This window comes from Peromyscus eremicus, chromosome 2, assembly GCF_949786415.1.
Source record: "Peromyscus eremicus chromosome 2, PerEre_H2_v1, whole genome shotgun sequence".
NCBI classification, from domain to species: domain Eukaryota; kingdom Metazoa; phylum Chordata; class Mammalia; order Rodentia; family Cricetidae; genus Peromyscus; species Peromyscus eremicus.
In genome coordinates, this window is record NC_081417.1 from 119,539,086 (window position 1) to 119,565,838 (window position 26,753).

The following is a 26,753-nucleotide window of genomic DNA, read 5'->3' on the forward strand; positions in this document are numbered from 1 at the left end:
GGATGAAATTAGAAAAGTAAACGGTCTATGAGGCAGCTCGTTGCTGTTCAGTCTCGAAATTGGTGGTATTCGCTGGGGAACCTTGGCCGATTGCTGTCATTTGGTGGATGGTGAAATGAGCATGAGTTGTTGAGACAGATGGTGTGCCATGGGAACAGGAAAGACTTTGAGAATATTCATTCATATTTGTGACATGAATGCAGTTTTGTCTGAAATGTGCTCTCTACTGTCCCCATTTCTGAAGCTCTATGTTAAGTACATGCTATTATCAGATATGGAAAAATTTCCTTGCAGATTCTATTTCTAGGTGGCAATCCATAGGTGTCCTTGGGCAGTATGTACCCAAGAGTTGTGCTTCTGAATGGCAATTCTGCACACCCAGGCCTCTTCTCCTCAGAACAAAGTTCCCATGACTGTAGAGTGCATCTCTCAGCATGTTTGAGAGCCTTCAGAATTTGTTTCCACCTCGTCTCTGTCTTCCACCCTTCCTGTTCCCATTCCCTTCCCTCTCGTCCCTGCCCTCCCTCACTGAGACACACTGAGGCACAAGTGGCTTTCCTAGCCTTCCCCATACCATGTCATTCTTCTTCCCTATGGGGAATGTGCTACCCAGTTCTTGTTAGTCAGGATCTCAGGTGTTTCCTCTGGGCAGACTTCGCCTTACTGTGGGTCTCATGCCACTTTGTGTTCATCTTTCTAATGTTCAAAAATGAAGTAAAATTTAAACAATGGGTTTACTTTGTACCTTGGTGCCGTCTTTCCAAATCTGAAGTTTCTTTTATAAAACAGCTGTCACATTTTGTTGAAAAATATATAACTAAAAACAGCATTCTAGACAGTAAGGACATAGACCCAAAGAGGACAGTACATTTTTTTGTTTCGTATAATTCCACAATCTCAAGGTAGCCACTGACACAATACCTTTTTTTTCTGTAAATAGCTCCATTATTAAGTGTAATTATAAAGCTAAGTACTGCTTAATACCTGCTTCCTGTAAGCCATCGTGATGAAATGGAAAAAAGTCACTGGTGAGACCGTAACAGTCCATAATAGTTTAAGGAACTTGAGAGACTGGGAGTGTGCACCTAACTTAAAACAACTTAGGCTTTTAAATTTAGCATTTATATTATTGTATGATGTGGTAAAGTTGGTCAACAAAAATGAACTTGTGCTAACCATGGTGGCTTCTTTAAAAAAAAAAGTTTAACCTGCCTCATTTTAGCCTTACCTTGTAACAGGTTTTGAACAGGAAAAAAATAGGAGAGAATGGATGAATGAATGGATGAATGAATGATTTTCTTGTGCTGCAGGGACTGAACCCAGCTCCTTACACATGTTGGACAAGCCCTCTACCCTTGAGTTACATTGCTGGTTGCTAAAACCACTATTAGAGAAATGATGCCTGAGCTGGGAGACCAAAAATTATCTCTACTTATGTCTTGACTGGCTAACTTACGGACTGGGCTGCCTTGACCAAGTAAGTCCCCCTTGCTGTGTGGTAACACTTGTTCTATTACTTCAAACAATGTCTAGCTTCTTGCTTTCTTACCTATTGGAAAGCCATTAAAATGATGGAGAGTGCAAGGCCAGCCTGAGCTACACCGAGAGACCCTGGGTCAAAAGACAGAGTCACCACCACCACCCAAGTGACTCTGTAGGGTGGGTCCTTCATTACATTTGCTCTTTAGCTATTTATCTGCATCAATCTTGTGTCTCGCAGTTCTGAGGGGACTGAGAGAAGCAACCAGAATGTCTGGCTCAGAAGAAAGAAGAGCAAACACTGTAGAGCATGTGTTGCCTTTTTAGGGTTTGTCTCTTTTGTTCAGATACATGGTACCCACGGGGGGAAAGGGTGTGTCACTCTAATTTTACAGATGGTAAGACTGAGGCATAAGAGGTCAGGTATTAGGAATTAACCTTGGATCTGTGTCTCTTATTTCAAAGGTGTTATTCAGTTAGTCCTCCCACTCCATTACCAAGTACACAACCTCTCTAATTCCCAAACGTTCTGTTCCAAAGATTATGTTGATATAAAATCAGTCTTCTTATCATTTTAACCCCGTACTATTTAGCATAGCGTAGGCATGTAATGGTTATCATAACATTAATCACCATATCACTTTATTTATAATTATAAGAATTGTGGTGAATTGCAGTGATTAAGTCCTTTCAGGGACTATGCCTGGAACTACACGAGCTTTGCGGATTTCATGATCTAATGATGAATGGGGTGTGGTCCTTGCCCCTGTGTCTTCTGGAGCAGATGCTGGGCAGATGTGGTAGCATGAATATACCATGTACTCTGTGCAGGAGTAGCAGACTGGGGGGGGGGGGTTATTAACCATATGTTGGGAAGGGGGAAGGAGGAAGAGTGCTAAAGGCGGTAAGTAACATTGCCACTGTTTGTCAAGGAGCAGGCCGCACTGATGAAACCGTCTTAGCGGAGTGCTGCCTCTGACCGGTATGGATGACCACTCTTTAGCATAATCTTAGAGTGCCTAAGGTAGAGGATTCAAGCATCCAGTCCTCCCCTCCCATCCTTATTTTATAGATGGGAAAACTATACTCGGAGAAGTTAGATGTATCTCAAATGGGTAGACTCCAGAGGGAAGAAGACACTTATAGAACAGATTCAAGGTCAAATCCATACGGGGAAACGTAGTTTTAAGCATCTCTTTAACGGCCAGGTGTGGTTATTCTGAAAGTTAGCTGCTGATCCCAAATGTCAGTGGTCTACAAAGCCCTGGAGACCATAACAGAGCATCCCAAAGCACAGTAATATTGTTAAAAGAAATCCCCCAAATAAAATTATTTTCAAAGAGAGGTGACCCCCATTCACCTTCTCCTCCCTTTCTGCTCCCTAGACACGCCCACGTTCAAGAGTCTGGGCTCTCCTCAGCCTTGTTTTGACTCCTACCTACCTTCATGTGTCAGTCATAGTGTTTCTAAAGAGCAACAGGCAGTTCTCTGTGTCTGGCCTTTGTTCCCATGTTTTTTCCTTCTCGTGGGGTTGTAGAAGGAGAACCCATTCTGAAAGCTGGTTTCTACCTGCACCTTACCCCGTCATCACACAACCTGAGTACTTAATCATCATAACTTCAAGCCATGCCAGCCCTGGGGCTAGCTAGTTAGTGACCATAAACAAATCATTCACAATCGTGTCTAAATTTCCTTGCCTACTGGTATCTAGTATGTTCAGAAGTCCTCAGGGATAAAACGGCTTGTGCCCACAAGACAATGTTCATGGGAGGTCTTGATAGTTGGATTGCTAGATGTCATTGAGGAGGAAAGATGACACAATTTCCCATCATAATTCTCATAGTCAGGAAGTTCTAAACTTTAAGAAGCAGTGTGCCACAATAGAAAAATATGTCTTAGAGTCAGGCTTTTCTGAGTTCAAATCTTGAACCTTTCATTTGCTAGCTTAACACTGACCTCTCCAAACTTCTGTTTCCATCTGTGAAATGGGGATGGTAATTTCTACTTTGCAGCCTGTCAGGAGATTGGGAGGTGCCTAGTGACAGTAGGTTCTTTGATATTATTGTGCCCTGACCCCAAAAGTGTTTGGGAACTGCTAGGTGCCATAGACGGCTGGCAAGCTTTAGAAGAAGTAAATGCAGAGGAGAGTGCCCCCTAAATTTGCAGTGAGTGGACTCAACGTGCATTGAACAGCGTGTATCTGACCTTTGCAAAGTGCGCTGGAGCCTCCCAGAGAGTTAAGTGGCAGCTGTGCAGATGTAGCTCCCTTCCATCTGCTCTCACTGAAGGTGTTTTCCAGGTGGGGAGACCATGTTGGAAATTTGTCTTTAATGCATTCCAGGGTTCTGATGCAAAACCTGCCCGAGAGATTGAGCAGAGCATATTAACCAATATCATTTAAAGTTGATTAAAACTATCATCTTAATTAAGTATGCGAGAACAAGAAGTCCTCAGTCTTCTGGTAGCAATTAAAGACTAAAGAGTCGATTTGAAGTTGTTTTTGCAACTCTTAAAATAATACTCCCTCCTCTCCCTCCCATGAAAAGCGTTTCTTAGCTAGAGACATTCCCTCACATTGAGGTTTGTGAAAGCTGTTAAGGACCACAAACCTGCTGGCAGGTCCTCTAGTGCCAAGGCTTCGGAGTTCTCAAAAGCTAGGGGTTCAAGCTCAGGATACGCTGATTGGGAAAGAGAGCCTAAACAAAGGGCCCTTTGAGGCAGGAAACTGAGCTTTGGCTTCAGCACAGAGCACTGTGGGATTGGAAGAGTGCCCTGGGACTTGCCGAGAAGAGGGATTCGGGCGATCGAGGGAGGAAGTATAAAGTTTCCCCATACAGTGAGGGGTTCTGCTGGAACCCTGGAAAGTTGGTTTCAGAAGCTACCTGTCATCTGCCGGCCAAGTCGGCACACTCTATAAAACCTGGACTTGACAACACTCTCTGTCTTTGACCAGAAAGGGGAGCGATCCATAAAGGTCCATGGATATTGCCTTTTTCGTAAGAGCAGCTCACTGGGAGATAGATCAGAGATTTTCTTGCAAGGCCCAAAGCCATCACTGAAATCAGTGCATTCATCTCGCCACCGTATCACCCAGTATTTATTATTAGCTGCCCGCTTTATACTAGGCTGCCATGGCCGCAAAATTTACAAGACACAATTCCCACTCAGGGGCTCAGGATCTCTGTGACTGGGAGGTGAGGACCGGAAGGTGCAGGGACAGATTTCTGGAGGGACACTTCCCAGTGCAAGTATTCACACCCACCCACCCACCAGGCTCCTCCTCCTGCATCCTAACTGGGTTTTGCACTGGATCTTCCTGAAAATAAGACTTGTAATGCTCATCGCCACACACATCCTAAAGGGCAGCATGCCAACCAACAGAGGAAAGCAGGGACAGCACACTGAGGTGAGGGCCATTGGCATCGGAGAAGACTCCTGAGCGCCCCACCCCACCCCGTGTGTGTGTGTGTGTGTGTGTGTGTGTGTGTGTGTGTGTGTGTATGTGTGTGTGAACTTTACTTAGACAGCAGAATCTTCCTTGACCAGAAAAGACCCACTTCCTGTCAACTCTGTGGTAAGATGCCTGGTGAAGGGAGCAAACAATAGGAGTAAGTAAGGAAATGGCTGGGTCTGTCAGAAGCGTTGGCAACAGGACATATGCTGGGAGGGTCAACTAAACTGCTGCTCCAAAGGGGAGCCGTGGTTTCTTTGGTTACACATTTGAAAACTGATTCTGCTGAGCAGATGGGACCCAGACAAGACGGTACAAGTTTTCATAAGTTAGGAATATCACGTGTTTCCTCCATTCCCCGTTGATCCGAGAATGGAAACATCTGAGTTTGGAGGTACAGGAGCCTAGCATCTGCAAACCGATGCCCAATATGAGATAGATGTTGCCGTGAGACACGAGTGGATTGTTCACCAGTGTGGACGGGCTCCACAGGAAGCACTTTGACAGTTGGACCTGACCAGGGCTACAGCAGCTTTCTGGTTAACTGAAGGACGTTCACCCGAGAGTTTTCTGCTGTTTGTGTTTAGAGGTTATGCACAGAACTTACCTCCAGTATTTGGGTGACAGTACAATTCAGAGAAAATGCTATATTTGTATGTATAAATGGAGAGAGATTCATAAGAAACAGGTTTCTGTAGAATCTTGACAGGGAAATCTGAGGGACGGAATTCATCCACTCGAAAAGTCCTTAATACAATACATAAATTGCTCAATAAAAATTAAAATGGAAACCATCTAATTTTTTTTCCCCTGTCACTAACATGTACTTTTAGCCTTTTGTCTAAATTCCCATTATTGATGCTTTAAATTACATCAGCCAACATTCGGAAAAGAAAAATCACACATAATCTGCCATTTAGTATGTTGCAGCCATTTCAGCATATTTCCTTTTTTATTTAATTTCTTTTCAATTAATTAAGAGCACGGACATTTGTTTTTGTGTGTTGATGATTAAAATGACCTTTACTTCATCAGATCGTTTGACAACCCTAAGCTGAGCTTCACCCTTAACTGCATACTGGTCTGTCCCCCATATGTTCAGTTTAGTTTCCCGTACTGCCCAGACAAACCCCTGGGGCAGATCTTTGCCCCTCCATTTGCCAGGGCTGCTGTACTAGGGAACAAATCAGGCAGCTTAGGTGACAGAAATGGGTTGTCTCACAACTCTGGAGGTTGAGGGAAAGCGCAAGGTGGTTCATTCTGAGGCTGTGAGGGAACGGTCAATCCTAAGCTTATTTCGTTGTCTTGTCAATGGCCGTTTCCATTTCACGTGATCCCTTCTAATATGCCCTGAAAGCCCATCCCTGGGTGCAAATTTCTCATTTCTAAGGACACCGATTTTACTGGACTAGAACTCACCCCAGGGATGTCAGTTTAACTTGATTGTCTAGAGAGACTTATCTGAATTAGTTCAATCTCTTAGGGCTTCAACCTAGGACTTCTGGGTGGGAATACACTTCAACCTATAATCGCCCCTCATCTGTATGTAAGGAATTTGGGGCCCAAGAAGTAGCATGTGATTTGACTTTGGTGTGTCTGCCTCTGAAATGGTCTATTTGCATCATATCCTGTTTCCTGCTCATGAATGGGAAAGGCCACAAGCAAGGGAAAACTACTGTCTCTTTTGATTCTAGTTTGACTGGTGTGAGACAATGTTGGATGGTTATTGACTTAAATGTGACTGATTTTGACCCGCACTGTGATGCTATTTAAAAACCAGGTTAAGCCGGCTGAGAAAATTGTGAGGAGCAAGCCAGTAAGCAGCACCCCTCCATGGCCTCTGCATCAGCTGTCCCCTCTAGGTTTCTGCTCTGCCTGCCTTCAGTGATGAACTGTAATACAGAATGAGTGAAATAGACCCTCTCCTCCCCCAGTTGCTTTGGTCATGGGGTTTCATCATAGCCCCAGTCCCCCTAAACCAAGCCAGAAATCCTAAGTGCAGGGGCAGGAAGGAGACTGTGTGGCCCCTCCTGTCTATGGAGCTTCGGGCTTTTGGTTAGATGCGCACACTCCCTTGGCTGCTTTGACCCATCACCATGGTCTCACCACTTTGCCATCAGCTCTGACGTCTTCTTCAGTGCGCACACCGTGGGAGTCTCAGGCTTGGAAAAGGAAATTTGCAGTTTAAACAAAAAAAAAAAGTCTTGCTGGGTGATGGTAGTGCACACCTTTAATCCCAGCACTCGGGAGGCAGAGTCAGGTGGATCTCTGTGAGTTTGAGGCCAGCCTGGTCTACAGAGTGAGATCCAGGAAAGGTGCAAAGCTACACAGAGAAACCCTGTCTCGAAAAACAAAAACAACAACAACAACAACAACAACAACAACAACAAACAGGTTAAATGCAGCGTACTAGGCATAGCTGAAGCTTAATTACAGTTGTGCATTTATGAAGCCTGTTGGCGATCTAGGCCCATTCCTTTGAAAAATCCAATGACTACAGTGACCTATAGACTGTATGGCATCCTAATAACTCTCTGGTGATTGGACCACATTCCAAGGAAAACTGGTATTAGATATTGGTCCTTGCTCTTTCCTCCTCCTTCTCTTTTCCCTCCCCCTCCCCCTCCTGTCCTCCACCTTCTCCTCCTCCTCCTCCTCTTTCCCCCCCTCCAGGTTTTGGTTTCTTTTTCTTGCATAAATGACTTCAGGTATGCTTCAGCAATCTGAAGGAAGGCTAAAAAGCAACATAGCGTGAATGATCCCAGCCACCCCTGGTCTTCAGGGCGTCCAGTTCACAGGGAGGTGGAAACTCCTGCCTGAACTGTGGCAGAAGGGGCTGATGGGGCCTGCTGAGCCAGCACCCTCCTGGAGGAGTGGCAACACCACCATCAGAGTTTCAGCCCGGACAGAAATGGAAGGCTCCTGGAGTTGCGAGGTCCTTTTCCATTCACAGCTCTCAGGCAAGTGACTGCCCCCTGATTTCATCACGTGAGTAACAATGAAGGGTCTGAACTAAGATTCCTGTGATTCCCTCCTCTGCTTTGCTCATTGTAAGTGCTTAGTATTTATTAGAAATAGGCCAATGAAGAGAGAATGAGTAAATACATTATGGGACAGAGATGGAGCTATCAGTGTGAAGGAATCTGGGGGACTTCCAAGGACGTTCCATCCAAACCTGCATCCAGTTCTGAGAAAACTCCCCATCTTCCTTTAGCATTGAGCTGAGCATTGGAAGCCTGAAGTTTGCATGTGCTCTTGCTTGCTTTAAGGGTTCTATGTAAATCATAGGGACAAAAGGCCACCTCAGTCACCTTTGTCCTTTTTAATATATTTTGTAGGGAAAACCATGAGAAACAAACAGTCGTTGCCATGAATTAATGCTGTTCGCGTACACACACACACACACACACACACACACCTCAACTTCTCAGGAATCCATAATAGCCTTTGGCACCTCCTCAGGATTAGTCATACTGTCCCCATTTTACAGATGGCCTAAAGGTTTGTATAGATCACTTAATGGCAGATCAAAGCACCAAGCTCAGATTTATTTTACCCCAAAGCCTATACTCTGTTTAGACATTTTCAATCCCTCCAATTTCATAAAAACAAGAAAAATGACCAAAAAGCTTGTGGGCTTCATGTTTAGTATCTACATTTGTAATAATGGATTCCCTTCTATACCAAGTAACACTCATCTCCATTTTAGGGAAGATACCCCACATTCTTAGAAGTAACAGTTCTTGAGCCTTCTGTGTGCCAGGGTTGTCAGAGCATACCCACATACTCTCTAATCCTCCCATATCATTGGGAGGCCAAGGGACCTGTTAAAGGTGAAGGCCAGACCCCGAGTGTGTGACTCCGGAACCCACTCATTGACAGGTATACTGTACCAGTGTTTTCCTTTCTGGATTCCTTGCCAACAGATAGGTTTGTCTGTTAACTGTTCAGTTCTAGTCTAGACCCAGGTGTACTGTGGAAGGAATTATGCTGTGTGCTAAGGTCACCTGAAGGGGGTCTATGTAAGGGGATGTGAGCCATCAGTTTAGAGAGGTGTGTGGGCCTGAGATGGAGGCAGCTTCATATGCTCCTGGAGAGCAGGTGGTGTTTATATGAGTTGGTTGTGCTGTCTAGGATCTGGAGTGGCAGTGTGATGACAGAGGCCTTAACACATCTCACTCTGGGTGGAAGAGGATGTGTGTGAAATGCCCAAGCTATTCATGGAAGGTGGTTAGTCACACCTTGGTTCCCTGGAGCCAGCTGACTCTACCTACCTCCCTTGCTACTGACACTGCCCATACAGCCACCAGAGTGGCCTTTCTGTGCCTGCCAGCCTCTCCCTTTTCTACTGGGGGAAGTAGCTCTTGAAGGGTACAGCCCTTCTTAACTCCTCGCAGTATTTCCCAGCTCTGGTACACAACAGCTGCTTAAGAAATATTTGCTATTCAATACAGTTTAAAACTGTCTCAGTGTATGCATATATGAATCACATTATATACAAAAATGTGTGTGTATGTGTGTGCGCGCGCACGCGCACATGCACGCGCGTATGATTTTTATATAGTTTTTCTAGCCAAGGGTGACATATTATATTTTAGAAGCAGTGATTGCCAAATCACCTTGTGATAGAATCATCTTCAAAATAAGAATTCTTGGTCTGGCCATGTGGCTCAGTGGTAGAGCATTTGCTTACCTGGATTTATTCCCAAGCACTAAGAGAGCTGAAAGGAGGAAGGGAGAAAAGAAGAGAAGGAGGGAGGGATGGGAGAGGCAAGGGAGAATGCCAATTCATTCTCATCCTCTTTTTGCTGTTTTGACTGAGTGCTTGAGTAGGTCTAGGCAGGGCCCAGCATCTTACTATTATTTTTTAGTAAGTGCCCCTGATAGTGACTGTCTAACTGTGGGACTCACCACCCAGTTATAGCCTCGCTCAATCCCACCTTTGCCAACTAGTGCAGACAGGAACCTGAGCGCTAGCGTTCAGGTCTGGAATCCTAACACAAACAAAACCCCGTGTGCACAGGGATACAGAACGGTTCTATCTAGAACAGTTGGCTAGTATACCTTGTGTCAGATTGTGAGAGGCAATGGAGAGAAATGATTTGCAAGCCTAATTAGGCCCACTCCCCAGTCCTCAAACCCACGACTCTAAGCCCCCTGCTAATTGGCAGTCCCTTAATAGATTAGGACTTGGCATCAGCCTTGCATGTTATTATAAACCACACACAGAAAAACCCAGTGGCTGAGGAACTCCTGCCAAGGCCAGGCCTGGGTTTTTGTGAGGCTTTTGAAGTGTACTGGACTTTCAGTATTTTGTATAGTCAGCGCACTGAAAGGAATCAAGCCATTCCTTTGGACGGGATTTGTGAAGGGCGAGTTTGTTGAATAATTAATTCCCTGAGACCCATTCTGTCATCTTGATGGACAAGCAGCAGCCCACATATGCAGCTTGTTCTCAGCACCAGCAGGCGATGGATTATTTCTCACGGATCTGCCCCCTTCCTAGGAACAGCTCCCTTCCCCTTTGTGCATCCAGAAGATGGGAAGGAAGATGCCTGAGCCACGCACCTGCTCAGTGGCTGGCTGTTAGCACACCACCTCAGGAAATCCCCGCCATGGCCTTTCAAGACTGCAGGCCGGACCTGTTTTGCAGCTGAGGGCACTTAGTCCTGAGAACTCACCAGTCTGGTGTCACATTGCCTTGACTTGGCCAAAGTGCAAAGGATTGTACCTAAACCTGCTAATTCCACAAGCACAAAACCAAATCAACACACAAACACACCCCAGACCATTTTTTTATTTTTATTTTTTAGTGACTTCTTGTGGCTGTGACACAGTATTCCTTGATTGGGAGATACAAAGGATTCTCCTTTGTATTATAAGGTCTCGCCCTCCCACCTCACATGATAGCACCCTCATTCTAAACTGGGCTACCCATGGCAGCGGATAACATTGTGCTGGGGGATGGAGAGATGCTGGATTTTGTGCCTTTGTAAGTATTCACATAGGCACAATCCTGTACCACCCACCAACCCCCACCCCCCAAATCCCTGATCCAATAGCCTTGTACTTCCCTCTTGTTTTACCAATTAGATTCCACTTGGGGACCCTTCCCTTTCTTTTCAAGCCCATTTCCACAAAGGGAGGAGCCGTAGTGGATGGAGGGTGATGTGATAGCCACAAAAACCTTCCCTTTCTCTGGCAAACATACCAGGCGGCTCTCATGGCAATACCATGGTGAAGGGGAATAATGTTGTTTGGCATTTTGCCCTCCAAAAAAGTGTGTGTGTGTGTGTGTGTGTGTGTGTGTGTGTGTGTGTGTGTGTGTGTGTTTGGGGAGGGGAAGGTGTTGGTGGGAGGGGAAAGATGGGCAGAAAGAACAGTGGGGACTTTGTATCTTCCTTCTGCCGAGGGTCCGGTGGGTAGGGTCATAAGGAAGGAGGGGGTTAGAGAGGCCTGGAACCTCCCCGCCCCGCCCCTCTTGCCCCTGAGCTTCGCTATCCCCTTCCCCTCTCTGCTTGAGAGAAGTTGTAAAGGAAAAAATAGAGAGTTTTTCTGTTTTGGTTTGCAAGAAGGATTCTAGACATAGTGTCCCTCTGAGGGAAGCTGGCTCCATGCTGCTTTGCAAGGATTAAGGACCTGGCTCCCAACACCACTGAAGAAACATCCCAGGAAGAACTCTTTCTCTCCACAGCTGAAAAATGCATCCCAGAGCTTTGGCTTCCTGGAGAGTCTTGGCTGGAGAGCCTTTCCTGGAACAATGGGGTTCCTATAGCAAGCCACCTAGGAGTTAGTGACTCCCGCCAGAGCTCCCTAGGGTATGGAAATGCCTGCATTGTGTTGTCCCCATGCTGGAGGGGGTGGGGAGGGGGCCACGAAGGGCAGGCCCAGAGCACCTGGATTTCTTATTTATGTGAGAGGCCCTCCTAACAGCTCCAGTGGAAGACTAGCTACCCAGTTCTGCAGAGAGTCAGGTGACCCCGCCGTCCCTTCTTGTGCTCCTCTGGGACCTTGCCTCTGAGCATCGGTTCTGGCCCTTGTGAGACGGATCATTTGAAGAGAGAAAGGGTACAGTCAAGAAGTTCCCCCACCTGGCAGCTGTTCTCACGAAAATGAGTACCTTTGACTTCTGAAACCTCTGCCTGGCATCTACCTTCACAAACTAAAGAGCAGCAGGTTAGAGTCGTTGGTGAATCCCATGTGTCCTGTTCAGGGACCCTGGATACAAAGCTTTCTCGTTTGGAAAAGACTCCATATTCTTTGGGCAAAGCCCTTAATCTCTGAACTTAGATAGGTGATGAGACCCTTAGGACAAAGCACCCTACTCAGGCTGCACGTGAAGAAAGGGACTCGGGGTGCAGAGCGAAAGCAGGTCTGGTGGCTACACCATCAGTTCCTTGAAGAACCAAGACTGAGAAACAAACACAGATGTCAACCACTGTTGTCTACTCGGGATTTTTAAAAATCGTGTTGGCAACAGAAACTTCGCTGATCTTCCCAAACCCACTCGTAGCACCTTATGGATACCAGGTATTTCTGAGCCAAACACCAGTAGTGAATTATTTTGCCCTCTAGACTGGCTGATCTGATTTGTTCAGCCCTCCAAAGAAGGCAAAAGACTGACTAATTATCTAGACCAGATGCAGAGCCGAATGAACCTCTTCAATGATTCTATTGGATTTCATTGTGTGTTAATCCTAGGGATGATCCAGCTAGAACTTTTTCCCCCAAATAAGAGAATTCTTCTGGGTTTAAGACATTTGAAATGATTGGTTGATCTTCTTACGAGAAGCATCTTTTCAGCATCTAGGTTTTAGGGATAGATAGGCTCCCCTCGAACTTCTTTTTTTAGGGACGGAAGTTGGGAAGGGGAGGGACTTGCAAGGGCAATTTATTCTTCTTTTGTGATTAGTTTTTGTCTTAATGCAGCCTTGAGTGCACCATTGGTATTTAAATGACGGCAAGGAGTCTTTGATGTACATTTTGGGGGGTAGTCAGTAAACAGGATTTACATGCCCCTTATCTGCAGGCATGCACTGACAGGTGTCCTCATGCCTCCATTGAAGCAATGCCACCATGGATGTTCCTGGCACTGGTTACAAATGCATTCTTATAGGGCAGGGACTCCATCTTATTAGTTTCTGTGGCCCATAATTTTCTCTGTAAGGAGTTTCCTTCTTCAAAACAGACTTTTTCCCCCTTATTTTTCTGCCTACCCAATGCCATTCTGCAGACTCAGTGAGGCACGGACCAAGCTTTAGATGCCTGGGGAAGAAGTTGGGGTTGTATTTTAATCAGGTGTTTCCTGATGGCCTTGACTCCCTGGATGCTTCTAAAATGACAGTGTAACCTGTAAAGACAGCACACAGAGAGGAAATCAACAGCAAATTAAAACGTGATTAGTGAGTATCTAGGCAGAAGGTCAAAGCCATTATTTTGGACTTCAAACTTTTCACTTTTCGGGCCCTGTATTTGGTTACAAAATTACATCCCTGAATTATTTGTGCAGGTGGCAGCTGCCAGATTTGAAGGTTTCTGTGTTTTACAAAAGGAACATTGACAGGCCGGGGAATGGGGAGTGTGCTCCTGGGGTGAGAGTTATCTTATCCACATTACTCTGGAACTGCTCCAGTCTTGCTCAATGCAAGTGGTAGGCTTGGTCCGAGTTGACAGAGCCCCCGTCCTGGTTACTACGGCTGTCTTAGTGAGGAAAACATTCAGTCTAGTTGAGTGGTATCTTGTGAGCAGGGCTAGGAGATTTTCAGGCTCCGCATGGAGGGAGAAGGGGAGAACTAATTGTTAATACCTACCCATACTGTGTATTTCCTCCTCAGGCTCTTCAGACTGGTATTGGCATCCTCTTACTGGGGAGGCTCGGAGAAGTTAAGCAACTTGCTGAAGATCACTAGATTATTAAGTCGTAAAACTAGTTTCAAGCCCAGGTCTGAGCTACCTTCTGGAGATCCATAAGCTTCCTCTCACTTGATTCTCCAAGAGGATCTTAGGGGTATGCTGAAATTGATCCCTTAGCTCTTGGGATAGCTGGGGTGGGTTGGGGGCATAATAACTGAATCACTGGGATGCCTCAGCCTTTCCTTAAGAGCTAAAAAAGTATTTTACAATCATTTCACTTTGTGGAAAAGCCTGATAAAGAACTGAAGATCGAGAAGCTTAGAGGGTTGTGGCCTTCAACCACTCATGAGATTCTAGTTCACCAAAAAAGTAAAGGACCCCCAGGTCATATAATGCATTTGGTGAGGAGTCAGCTCTGCCGACTTTTGCTTAACTTCCACTGAGTGCTGGGGATTGCTCTTTGTTCCAAGGGATAATGAAATGGCTTGTTTTCTGAAGTGATTCTTGGATGGTACAGGAGAATAGTTCCTATGTGAGGGTGGTGGGTCTCAGTGTTCCCACCCGGTAAATAGAATAATGATATGTCAGATCGCTGTGGTGTTAGGATGCTATCGTGTATGTGCCTAACTCCATTTTGAGCAAGATTAGTGATACCAGCAGAGCTGATAGGCTTTTATTCATAAATCTCTTCTCGCCTGGCATTTACTCTTCAGATTAGTGAGCTATCATACAAAGGTTGTTTTTGTTTTTATTTCAGGTAACTACTGCCTTAAAAACCAGAACTCTATGGTAATACCACTCAGGATCACCTAGACAGGCATAGTTTAGGTTAGCTCGTATCTTTTGCTTCCTAGCCATGTAATTTATTATGATACACCTTGTTTACCTGGCTAGACAGGGAGGTGCTCCTCCATGCTACACCACCGGACTTGTGGAGGAAACTTGCTGGTGGCTTCGGGGTTCAAGAAGGCTTGCCTTTCCCTGGTCCTCAACTTTTCCTGCATCTGAAATACACAGCTACCTGCCTTGTGCTGTGCTTGCCTGAAAACACAGGAGGCTCATCTTGGTCTAATTAAGATTGAGTCGTCTACCTATGTACCAGACAGTACACACCTTCACATGTCTGCTGTGGCCAGTGCTTCCTATGGAAGACATTGTTGAACCAGGGCTATTTCTGTTCGTGTAGGTTTAATATTGAAGGGATGTCTTTATTCTTTACTGCAGAGATAGGAAAGTCGGGTATCTACAGAGCCTTAAATCACTAAAGAGACCAAGCAAGCATAAGAAAGTCGGCAGCACAGGTGGATGAGTATGGCAATGAATGCGTGTGACCCAGTCTTAGCATTAGGGATATGGTGAGGACCAGTGGTCCCCTGGAGAACACAGGCTTCATCTGAAAAGATACAGCCTAGGCCTAGGCCTTGCCACCTGCAATATTACTGACTTAAGAAACTGGGAATCTGGGTGTTATGTGAGGCTGCCTGTTACTAAATGTGAACACTAATTTTAAACAATTTTAAGCATTGGGTGGGCCAAATAGAATATCCCTGCCAGGCAGATTTGGTGTGGACTGCCAAAGTGTGGCCTTAGACCATCCACCTTGAAGTGCGCAGCAGTCCACCCATGCCTTGGATTGCCAACCAGCACAGCCTTGCTCCTACAGGCCTCCAGGGGTGCTTTTGCCCTAACCTTCTGCCCCCACACCCACCCGCTTGTGGGCTTGGCTTTTGACTATCGAACTGTCTTCCAGGTGTGTCTGATGTCCTGCCAGTCCCTGCTGTTTATTTTGCACCACGTGAACATGGTGTTTTTGTACACTTGGACAGCGGTGCTTGGATGGACGGACAGACAGGTGCTGACCAGGGCATGTTTCGTCACCGGATAAACGAGAAGCTGTGTTTTCTCTTGACTTCATTTTGCACTTGCTGCTCTTAAGCCTGGAGTGATCTGAGAACGTCTGTCAGTCCTCCAGCAGTGACAGCTCTTCCCGGCATCAGGGGAGCAGGTCCTGCTAACCACTGTCAAAGGTCCGTCTGTTTGTCCACTTTTGAGAAGTCCCTAGAATTTTAGGGTTTTCCAAGCATGTCTTTCTTTCTCTTGGGATCAGACTACCTTTGGCAAGTGGCTGAGTGAGCTCATGGCTGCTTCAGTAGAATCTGGACAGAACTCTGATCACATCTTACTCCTCCTTAGAAGGGTTCCTGACACTAAGGCTTCCTATCGGTTGGCTCTCTGGCACATACAGGAGTAAGAACTAATAGTCACCGAGCCAGGCAATTATACATTTTCTAAATTGCATCTTAGCCCTTATAGTTCTGTATATTGAGAACCGCTGTACCTTAAAGTCCTGTTGTATGATGTTAAAAATGAAGAGAGGTAGAGTGACCTACAGGGTATTACACAGTCCTGACAGGTGGGGAGAGATGAAATCCTATGTGCCAGAGTTCATGAATGAGGACTGGGGAGACGGCTCAGCAGTTCAGAGCACTGGCTACTCTTCCCAAAGACTAGGACTCTATCCTCAATGCCTACATGCTGGCTCAAAGCAAACTTTAACTACAGTTCCAAGTGGCCCTGTGCCCTCTTCTGACCTCTATAGGCACCAGGCACACATGTTGTGCATAGACATATATGCAGGGAAAACACATACACATTAAATGACCACCACAAATGAAAACAAACAAACAAACTTCATGAATAGACTGGAAAAAAGAAAGAAGTAACTGATCTCCAGTGGGGTTTTAATACAGGAGCTTAAAACTTGCCTCCTCTGTTGCCAGAGGGATCAGATGTGGTTGCTTATGTAAGAGCTCTGAAGCATAGTATCTTAGCTCCAGTAACCAAACTGTTGAACCATAATGGAGACCTAGGCAGATAGGCTGGATCAGTGTAGTGCCAGGTGGGGTACTGGTTTTTGTCCTTGTTCAGTCCAAATGACTTTCAATAGCTTTGTAGTTCGAGTGTGCGAATGAATGTCTACTGAGACATTGTTGTATTTAGCAAGAGAGTCTATCTGGCCCCGTCTTCAAATAGACTTTGGGCTTCATGGTTCTGTTACGTGTCCTGGGTATTCTTCACATCACCAAGTGGACACAGACGAATTGTAGCCTCTCTGCTCCTTGACTAGGACTATGTACTAACAACAACAACCAAAAAGATTGTTTTGAAACTTAAATCTGTTAATATATCCGAAGCTCCTGGAACGTAATAGATGCCCAGTGAATGCAGATTTATTCTCATCCATATTTAAAAGAGAGCCTAAAAGAGAAGAGAGAAGTCTTGAAATGACTCTGTTTTGCCCAAGGTGAACAGATGGTAAGACCTATAGGCTCTGTTGGTTGCATTTACTGGAGAGAAAGATCTTGTTTGTGGAATATATAAAGTTGGCAGAAGATCTCCAGTTGTCCCAATGAAAGGTGCAAGCCATGGTCTACTGATTTGTTTTATTTCTAGGTGAATGTGGCAGCTTTTAAGGGACTCCTGAGATGGTTCCCTGGGTTAAATCATTTGCCTCAGAAGCCTGATGCCTTGAGTTCTTTCTATCCGCAGACCTTCAGTGAAGGAGAAAACTGACTCATGAAATTTGTCCTTTGACGTGTATGCTGTGGCACAGGGACATCTGCTTGTGCAACAGACACATTAAAAAAATAATAATAATAAATGATTTGTTTTCAAAGAATTCAACTAGAAATGATAAAACAGCCAGAGTTGAGAACTGAAGATTGATATTAGTTATTCTACGGTGCTATGCTTGCAACTTAGTAGTGAGTGCTTGTTTAGCATGTTCAAGGCCTTGAGTTCCATCTGGGGCATTGAAAACTAGTCATGTCTTCACTGTCAGCATTTTCAAGTAAGGGCATCCAAAGTTCTTTATAATACCCAGGATTAGGCCACAGACAGGTTTCTCTTTGCCATGGAACCCCAGACTTCCCGAGGGTGGGAAACTGAAACACAGCGCAAGCCCTTACTCACCACTGTGGCCCAGCACCTCTCACAGTGCCCAATTCTCAGGGAACTGTCAGTTCTTGTTTGTTTACCTAAGCAAGAGACCTTGGACTTGGGCTCAGGAAACACAAGCAGCAGGACTCTATCTGCCGTGAGTTTCTCCGGTGAGGTCTGAACTTTCTAGCCCCGAAGAATGAGCATTTGTCCAGGAAAGCCTCAGCCCGGAATACTGCCTGTTCACACCCGCCAACTGCAAGTGTTTTCATGGAGCTTGTTTCGAAGCTGAAGAAACGCCTTCATAGCAAACCTAGATTCTGCTCATCTGGATTCTGTCCAGTCTAAAAATCTGGACAAATATTACAAACCAAAGCAAGTTTGCACACTTCTAAGACCAGTAGCAATTAATTACTTTAAATAGAAATACTGTCACTTACCAGCAACATAAATATTTGTATTTTGAACCTCTAAGTAGTTGTTAGGTTGACCATTCTGACCTTAAGTGATTTTTACTTAGTCATATTTTAACAGGGAATGCATTTATAAAGAAGGGTCAGGTCAGGGAGGAAGAAAATATGAACCAAAAGAAAGACAGAGCTGAGTTCTAATCGCGGTGACTGACCTAAGGATGCACTCAGAGACCTTGGGGAATAGAAAACAACTGTCTTCAATTATCTGTTGAGTACAAATGAAAATAACAATACACACACATTTTCCCAGTTCTCGTAGACACTAAATAAATTGTAAAAGAGAGTCTAACCCCTTTCAAAGGGAACTCACTGTGTTCTAGCTGTAGTTCTGATAATCTGGTCCAAATGAGTGTCCTTTGCTCTACCCTTAGATGAGCTTGTTTGAGTTGTCTGATCCTCAGTGGTTTTATTTGTAAATGATTTGAACAGTGCTCACTCATAACTGTATACTATTGATAAGGTCGATGAAGCTCCCACCAGGGAGTCCTGGTAACTGCTTGGCCTCAGCAGCTGCGCTGTGCCAACGCCTATGTGTGTATTGCGCGTCCTGTGTCGTTTTGCCGGTAAGCACGTAGGCGTTCTGTGAATGTTGCTTTAATTATTACTCTCACAGATCTTTGACTTTGCTTATTTGAAGATATCTCCAACTGCTTCTCAGCCTTTTGCCTAAGATCAGGTGAAGATAAGTACAGATCGGTTCAAGTGGAAAATTGGGCGAGTCTCTGGAGAGGCATCGCAAGGACTTGTTTTACGGGACAGATGAGAAGTGCCTTCTCTGATGCCCTGGGTTTTGGTCACGCAGAGAAGTACAGTCATTTCAGCTTTACCCCCCTGCCCCACTCACCCTACCTCACCAAGGGCTTCTAAAAAGCACTTTGAGAGAAGAGGCTGTGTTTAATTTTGGGCAGATACGAAGCCATGGCTGTGGGGAGTTGGCTTTGGGGCTGGGTCACTCTGGTAACACTTCCCACATGACTTGATCGATGGGTGGGCCATGAAAACTTATCCTGTGTTTTTTTACACCCCACCCCCAAACCACCCAACCTGCCCAAGTGTTAGTTTTTCAAAGCCAGCAAAGTTTCAAAGGCCTGAACCCAACACAGCGGCCTTTCTTCATGCTTTGATTTTCTGCCCATTAAGTGTTTGTCACTGAGTTCAGATTTCGCCTCCTCTGCAGCCTACACATCCCACGAAGCCCCTAGAGGTATAGGAAGTTAATTGATCCTTGATTAAAAGGAGAAGAGAGGCTTGAGCCTGGGCCTAGACACTTTAGATTATTCTCTCTCTCCTGGCTCTGATTTGCAGAGAGCTCATAATATACATTTTATTATCAATAAATCTAAATTCTAGGATATTGGCTTCAGATCTTTGATTGAATTAGACACGTGTGTATCTAATTAGTATGTGTGTGGCATGCAGAGTGGATTTTCAGTGAATATAGCTACGAGGGCTGCCTTGACTGTTCAAAAGCCCTTTCTTTCTTTCTTTCCTTCTTTTTTCTTTCTTCCTTTCTTTCTTTCTTTCTTTCTTTCTTTCTTTCTTTCTTTCTTTCTTTCTTTCTTTCTTTCTTTCTTTCCTTTCTTTCTTTCTTTCTTCCTTCCTTCCTTCCTTTCTTTCTTTCCTTCCTTTCTCTCTCTCTCTCTCTCTCTCTCTCTCTCTCTCTCTCTCTCTCTCTCTCTCTTTCATTCCCTGCAGAGGCATGAGAGTTACTTTAGGAGTTTCAGCTCATTTATTCATACTCATGGATGCTTCTGTTTTAAGTGACTCACTCTAGAAAGCACCCAAGATTTAGTCAGGTCATTTGAACTCCATCCAGCTTCACCATTAACTGACAGAGTGACTCTGCTAAATCACTTTAATCTCTTTGAACCATAGGTTCTCTGGGATTGGCCTTTGGGCCCCTTGGAGATTGGGACTTAGCCTCTTTTATCTCCCTAGCCCGGTCAGTAAGTAACTAGGTTGTTAATCCACAATTGTATGTGTGGAAATCCTCAAGTGTGGGCACATAGTGCTTGCTCAGTAAATGCTAACTATCATTATTAGTCTTTGTTCTGTGTTTCTCTTTCTTCTGTCCATTGTTTAGCTCTCTTCTCATGACTACAGCAAAGTTGGAGACTGTATTCTGCAGTAGTTGCTCTTTTCTAATTGCCAGGACTGGAGTCCTTAATCTGCATTGCATTTTCAGGGGTGTACATTACACGGTCCATGGGGCCCTGAAATTTCTTCTGCTCATGCAAGAATTAACTCAAGTCTCCATCCCCTGTAGGATACCTCTGGTGCCCCTGTACAGGAGTTTTGTTGTCTCGGTGCCTTTCTGTGAAAGCATCTGTCATTGCACTGGTAATATTTCGATACTCTTGGGTTTGTGCTTTTGTTTGTTTTGGTTGTTTTTGTTTCAAGACAGGGCGTCTCTGTGTAGCCCTGGCTGTCCTGGAACTCACTCTGTAGACCAGGCTGGCCTCAAACTCAGAGATCCACCTGCCTCTGCCTCCTGAGTGCTGGGGTTAGAGGTGTGCGCCGCCACCGCCCGGCCCTTGGTTTGTGACTTCTTAACAACCACATGAGCTTCTCCAGGGCAGAAGCTATGCCGAGCATCCCACGCTCTGCTGCTGTGAAGTTGTTTTGTTTTGTTTTTTTTTGAAGCTAAATGAAGACAATAGAAGATAATACAAATGGTGGCAGTGATGGGGACAGACACCCTGCTTTGGAAAGGACATCTCTTTTTCTCCTTGCTCTCCTGAAGCAAGGCCTAGTCTTCTGGCTCGGTAACTAGCTGTCCAGTTGGGGGAGTGTTCCTTCAGTTTTCGTCAACTCTTTCTGGAGCAAAGTCAAGGTTTGACTGACATCACCCTCAGTAAATACCACAAGTTTGTAAAGGAGATAGAAAAGGCCATTGGGTTTCCTAAATGATATCTCCACGCCTTTCAAGAAAATAAACAGAAACTATTTAGATCCAACTTCTTGTCTGTTTGTAGTCATCAGCCATATAATCAGAAGCGGAAACCCACCCCACGCCACAGGCAAAGAAAGCATCTGTGTTGTTCCCAGCCAAAGAGAGGGCAGAGGAACAAGGCAGATGGTTTTCCTTTCTGAGCCATCTCCTTGGGCCCCTCTCGCCTCCTGCTGACATTGATCAAGTGTCCTCAGCATGTCTTAGCGTCTGCTGTTCCTGCTTTGGGGTTCTTTCAAGCAAGGCTTCCTAGAGGATGTGCTGTGTATGTATGTGTTCCCTGACTGGACTGGAAACTCCCTGAGGGCAGTGTCTGAGTGGGTTTGTAGCTCTAAACTGAACAAACATAGTTCAAAGTCAGTACATACTTGTTGGGTGAATGGATGAGCAAACATATCGGCTTATCCCGTCATCCCGGTAAAACGGAACTTCGCTTTCATTTTTCTTATTTAGCAGATGAGAAAGGGAATCCTTGAAGGTGTGAAATAACTTGCTCTAGTAGAACAGCAAGCCCGAGATCAATCAGCCTAGCTCCAACTCCAGAGCTCTTTTACACATATTTTACTGTCCTCAGAAACGTGGTTGACAGACAGGCCCATCATGTGAAAACTATTGAATAAATGCTGGAGGGCTAAGTGTGAGCCACACACGTCAGGCACCTGAAAACTGTTGAGTGCAGATGCTGGAGGGCTAAGTGTGAGCCACAAATGTCAGGCACTGGGAGTCTGTTCCTATCCTGGGGGGTTTTTTTTCTTAGCAATGCTTTGGCTCCCAAGCACCTCAGAGGCCGCAGCTCAGCTAAGCATCTCATCATCACAATTCACAGAGCTCTGAAAGTATTCTAGAATATCAGTTTCTGGCTTCCCGGCCCCTCTTCAGAGCCAACTTGGTCCCATTTCAAAATCTCTAGGCCATGGAGTAAAGATGGGCTGAGGCCGTATGATATCCCTCCCAGGCCCCCAACCCCAGAACATCAGCCGACTTCTGTCGCTGCTACACCAACACATTTATCCACTGCCTCCCCACCCCCTCTTACTCCAGGGCAGAGAGAGTTTCAAAAGTTAATGGTTATTGCCTTTCAGGGCCCCTCTGTGTTTACTTTGAGAAGGTCAGGCCCGATACTGTGGTTGTTGCTGTTCTTCTTTTCAAAGCACTAGTATGAATTTGATAAAGTAAATTGTTGTTCTAGCAGGAAGCAGTTAGGGGTCACAAAATAAATAGCCGTAGAATTCAAATAAATCCAAAGAATAAAACCAAATAAATCCATGTGTGTATGCACTGTGATACATAAATACACTTTTTTGGAAAGCTAGTGTTTTTATCGCTGCTGGTCTGGACCAAAGTAATTGAAAAATTGTGGAGTTCGTGGTGCTTTTTTTCAGAGGCGGTCTGGGGCTTTGAGCAACGTGACATGAATATAATTTTTGAAATGAAAAGGGAATTTTATCTCAAACAACTGCTTATCTTGGAATATCCCCCCCAACACCCTCCACTAATGAATTTCACAGTTGGATGAAAGCGATTTGCAAAGATAAATTAGGGATTTCGGCACTTAGAGGGGTGGACTTCAAGCCCTAAATGAGCTAAAGATGCTGAGTCTCTTGTTTTTCCCCTTGAAGAAGGGGGGCAGTAGTCCTTACATGATGCCTTCAAGTGGCCTCTGGGCTACTAGAATGTTCAGTACATAACCACGATAAAGTCCTTGACAGTTGTTAGCCTTGGGAACAATGAGAGCCAGACCCTGTACCTGTTCCTTGGGTGTCCAGAGGAGGACAGACAGAGCTGGAGGCTGTAGGAGAGAGGTTCTGGTTCTGGACTTTCTTTGGATCGGGGCTAAAGATTTTGTTTTCCTCATGCAGTGGAGAGAGCCATTAATGGTGCTTTAGCTAACATGCTCATGGTAAGAGCCTTTCAACCAGCCAGGAGCAATGGCATTTTTAATCTCAGCACTCGGGAGGCAGAGGCAGGTGGATCTCTGTGAGTTCTCGGACATCCTGGTCTATATAATGAGTGCCAGGACAGCCAGAGCTATGCAATGAGACCCTGTCTCAAAACAACAACAAGAGAAGTAAACCAATGGATATGTGTAGGAGGCATTGTGGGCCAGACACCCTAGTAGGAGGTGACTGCGGCATTCATGCAAGACTTTATGCTTTATGCTTCTGGGCTTTGAGGAACTTCGGGCAGGTGGTAAAATCTATTGGTTGTGACTTTTAAGAGAATGGAACTAGTTGGCCTCTGATAACCAGTCACTGCTTTAGGAATGACCTGGTACTTGCAGTGCCCTTGGGCTCCTATCGGGGATATCAGTTGGAAGGGCTGAGCTCAACTCTAGTCTGTGACTCTGAACAGTGAGGGAAAAGACTTAAAAATGGCATCTACTGAGGCAGACCCTTTGCCAGAGGCTTTATGTACAGGGAAAGACTGCTCATCACACCCATTTACTGGGAGGTGACTGAGATGAGGGAGTTGGACTGAGAACAGGAGCCACGTGGCTAGAAAATGGTGAATCCAGGATTCAGCTTCAAGTTATCTGACTCTGACGCCTGCACAACTGTGTGGAACATGCGTGGGCTTCAGATGAGCTTCTCAGAGCAGAGATGGTTAGGACCCAGGAGACGTCACCCTGAACACCTGACTGAACAGCATTAGCCTTGGGTTGTGTTACTACTCATTCTTAAAAATCTGACTTTAACTTTTAGCAGAGTGTGGAAGACTCCTTTCCCACCCAACCCTTCCACTACCTCTCTTACAGCACTCAAGGGAAAGAAGGTGGGGGATGTCATTTTCTCTGGGGTGACGGGAGGGGAGAAGGGGATACATGCCATGAAAGCTCCACAGAGACTGCAGACTAGCACCAATGTAGGCGTTACGTCAGCATTTCTTTTTCTGTCCGATACTTGGGGGAGTCTGTGCTGTAGGATGTTTCCTTCTGCTCCTTTGCACTGATGTTTTCCCTCCCCCCCCCCCATGTGTGTTCCCACAGCGGCGCTGCCCTTCCTCATCATCGAGACAAGCACCATTAAGCCTTATCGTCGAGGGTTTTACTGCAATGATGAGAGCATCAAGTACCCCCTGAAAGTCAGCGAGACCATAAACGATGCTGTGCTCTGTGCAGTGGGGATCGTCATTGCCATCCTGGCGGTAAGTGTCCTGCCTCGGCCACACTGATCTCACGGCCTCCTGTCTTAGACTGCACAATATCCGAGCCACTGGAGGTTTGCAACCAGCCCAGAGAGACTTCCACCAAAGAGAACTTCATCCAGTCTTCTTCTGTCTTTTGCCGCTAATACTATTTCTAAAACCAACGTTTACTGGGAGATAAACATATACACATTTAGAAACACTTTCGAAACTATCGTCACAATGGTCTAATGGAGTTTAACTCTTGGTTTTCTCTTCTAGTGTCCATAGAGTAAGACTTAGTTAATAAGTTGCCAAGTTGAGATTCGAACTGAGACATTTCTTACACCAAGGTCTCATCTCTGAGCCACTGTGCTATGAGGCTGAGTCCCATCCTTGTCAGCTAGCCAAGGTGTTTTCTGTGCTCCTGCCTCACCTTTGCTGGGCTGCGTGCGGTGGGAGTGACGATGTCCTTGCAAATTTCTAGCATACTATTTAATTTTCCTGCCCTGTGGCTGTGGTGGTAAGATAAACAGGACTTGGAATTCAGAGCATTTGATCTAGACCCCACCCTCTACTAGCAAGCCTGACTCTTTAAAACTGAGGATGAGCGCATTGCTTCACAGTGTTACAGTAAAGTATAAAAGATCATGAATGTCTTAGAGTTTTTACCACTTAGGTAAATGCCGTGGCCAAAAGCAACTTGGGGAGGGAAGGGTTTATTTCAGTTTATATGTCCAGGTAGCAGTCCAACACTGAGGGAAGTCAGGGCAGGAACCTGGAGGCAGAAACTGAAGCAGGGGCTATGGAGGCATGCTGTTTACTGACTTGCTCTCCACAGCTTGCTCAGCTTGCTTTCTTCTAGCACCCAGGATCACCAGTCCAGGGGTAGTACTATGTACAGTGGACCAAGCCCTCCCACGTGTATCCTCAATCAAGAAAGTGCCCCATAGGCGTGCCCACGGGCCAATCCCGTAGAAGCATTTTCTCAATAGAGGTTTCCTTTCCCCAAATGACTCTAGCTTGTGTCAAGTTAACATAAAACTAACAGCACAATGGGTATTAAAATACTTCGCAAACGCTTAATTGCTGAACGGGCTGCTGGGGTGTACGTATAAAGTCCAGCCTGACACTGCTTCCCTGTAAGAATATAGCTCTCATGAACAATGCTGCAGAAATGTGACACACTTGGACTGTGACAAGGTCCAGGATTCTTTGGAGCAGTGCTAGCTTGTGGGAATTTGGGTGTGGTCCACCTGGGCCCTGCCCTCTTTTGGTGTGTCCATGTGAGACCGGAGATGGGAAGGGTCATTCTTTGAAAGCCACTGTTACGATTTGTGAGGTTTACAGTTTTACAGCTGTCTACTCCTCCAGCATTTTCTAAGTTTGTGCTCTGCCCTTGAACTCTGGCCATGTGGGTGAAAAGGAGGGGCAACACATACATCCGTGAGGACCATAAATCCCATAGATCCTTGAACTGCTCTTCTGAGGAACACAGCTTGGAGGTGGAACTCTGGCCTGCTATCCCCATTATGCAGATGGAAAATCTATAGCCCAGGCAGATTAGATAAAGTATATACTCAGAGCCTACAGCTAGTAAAACCTAGGGTTCAAGCCTATGCCTGGATGATTTCAAAGCTCCCTTCCCATCTTTCAGATATGCATTTCAGGATGGCCAACCTCTCCAGATGAGCTGACTGCTTCAGGGGGTAGACAGTTAGCTTAACTGGCCTGGTCCGGGTTGTGACTGGTAAGCTACTGCTAACACAAGTTTTCCTTGTGACTTGCCTACTCTGGGGGTTGGTTGTAAACCCTGAAACCCCCTCTTTGTTTTTTAATCAACAGTTTGAATTTGGGCAATGGCAAGGGGAGCTTGTAGAACTCTTTCCAATCTTGAAAAGAAAACAGACCAGTTGGCAGTCATAGTAGCTTGGGAAGGTGCACGAAGGATCTCTGTTCAAAAGCTAAAAAATGAAAGGTCTGATTTACTATTACTCCAAATTGATGGTTGTGGAAATGAGTTCTTCGGGAAGAACAGCTTTTCTTGAAAAGGGCATTTGTTGTGGAAAGCAGGTAATTGTAGAGTATGTTTTGCTGAGGTTTGAACAGGTGTTCTTGACAGACAGAGGATTGGTTAATTGAATACTTTAAGAGAGCACATTATAATCTAGGAGTCTTGTGATAAGAACAGGTTCAGGACAGGTACATCACGTGCTGTTCAGGCGCTCTGCCAGGTGTTTTTCCCAGCATGCCCTGGGGGCTGCTCGTAGGCACACAGTAGAAAGTGAATTAGACACTGTTCCAAAGGTGAATCAGACACTGTTTCAAAGATGAATCAAGTGAAAGATTGGTACCCATCACCCTCAGTTTCCTCCTCTATAATATCAAAATGGTATTCACAGTTCCTCAGGAGGATTGCCATTAAACTCAAACATAGTGGTCCTACAAACACCCTGTATAGTGTGCTAGATGGAGCGTGCACAGT

The 26,753-nt window shown here is 45.4% G+C and overlaps 1 protein-coding gene across 1 annotated transcript in view; it reads left to right on the forward strand.

The window, feature by feature from the left end:
- Plpp3 (phospholipid phosphatase 3) overlaps positions 1-26,753 on the forward strand; it is a 78,095-nt gene that overhangs the window by 13,792 nt on the left and 37,550 nt on the right. Inside the window, exon 2 of the mRNA XM_059254607.1 lies at positions 24,132-24,289. Coding sequence (XP_059110590.1) covers positions 24,132-24,289 — 158 coding nt within the window. The remainder of the gene's footprint in view (positions 1-24,131; positions 24,290-26,753) is intronic.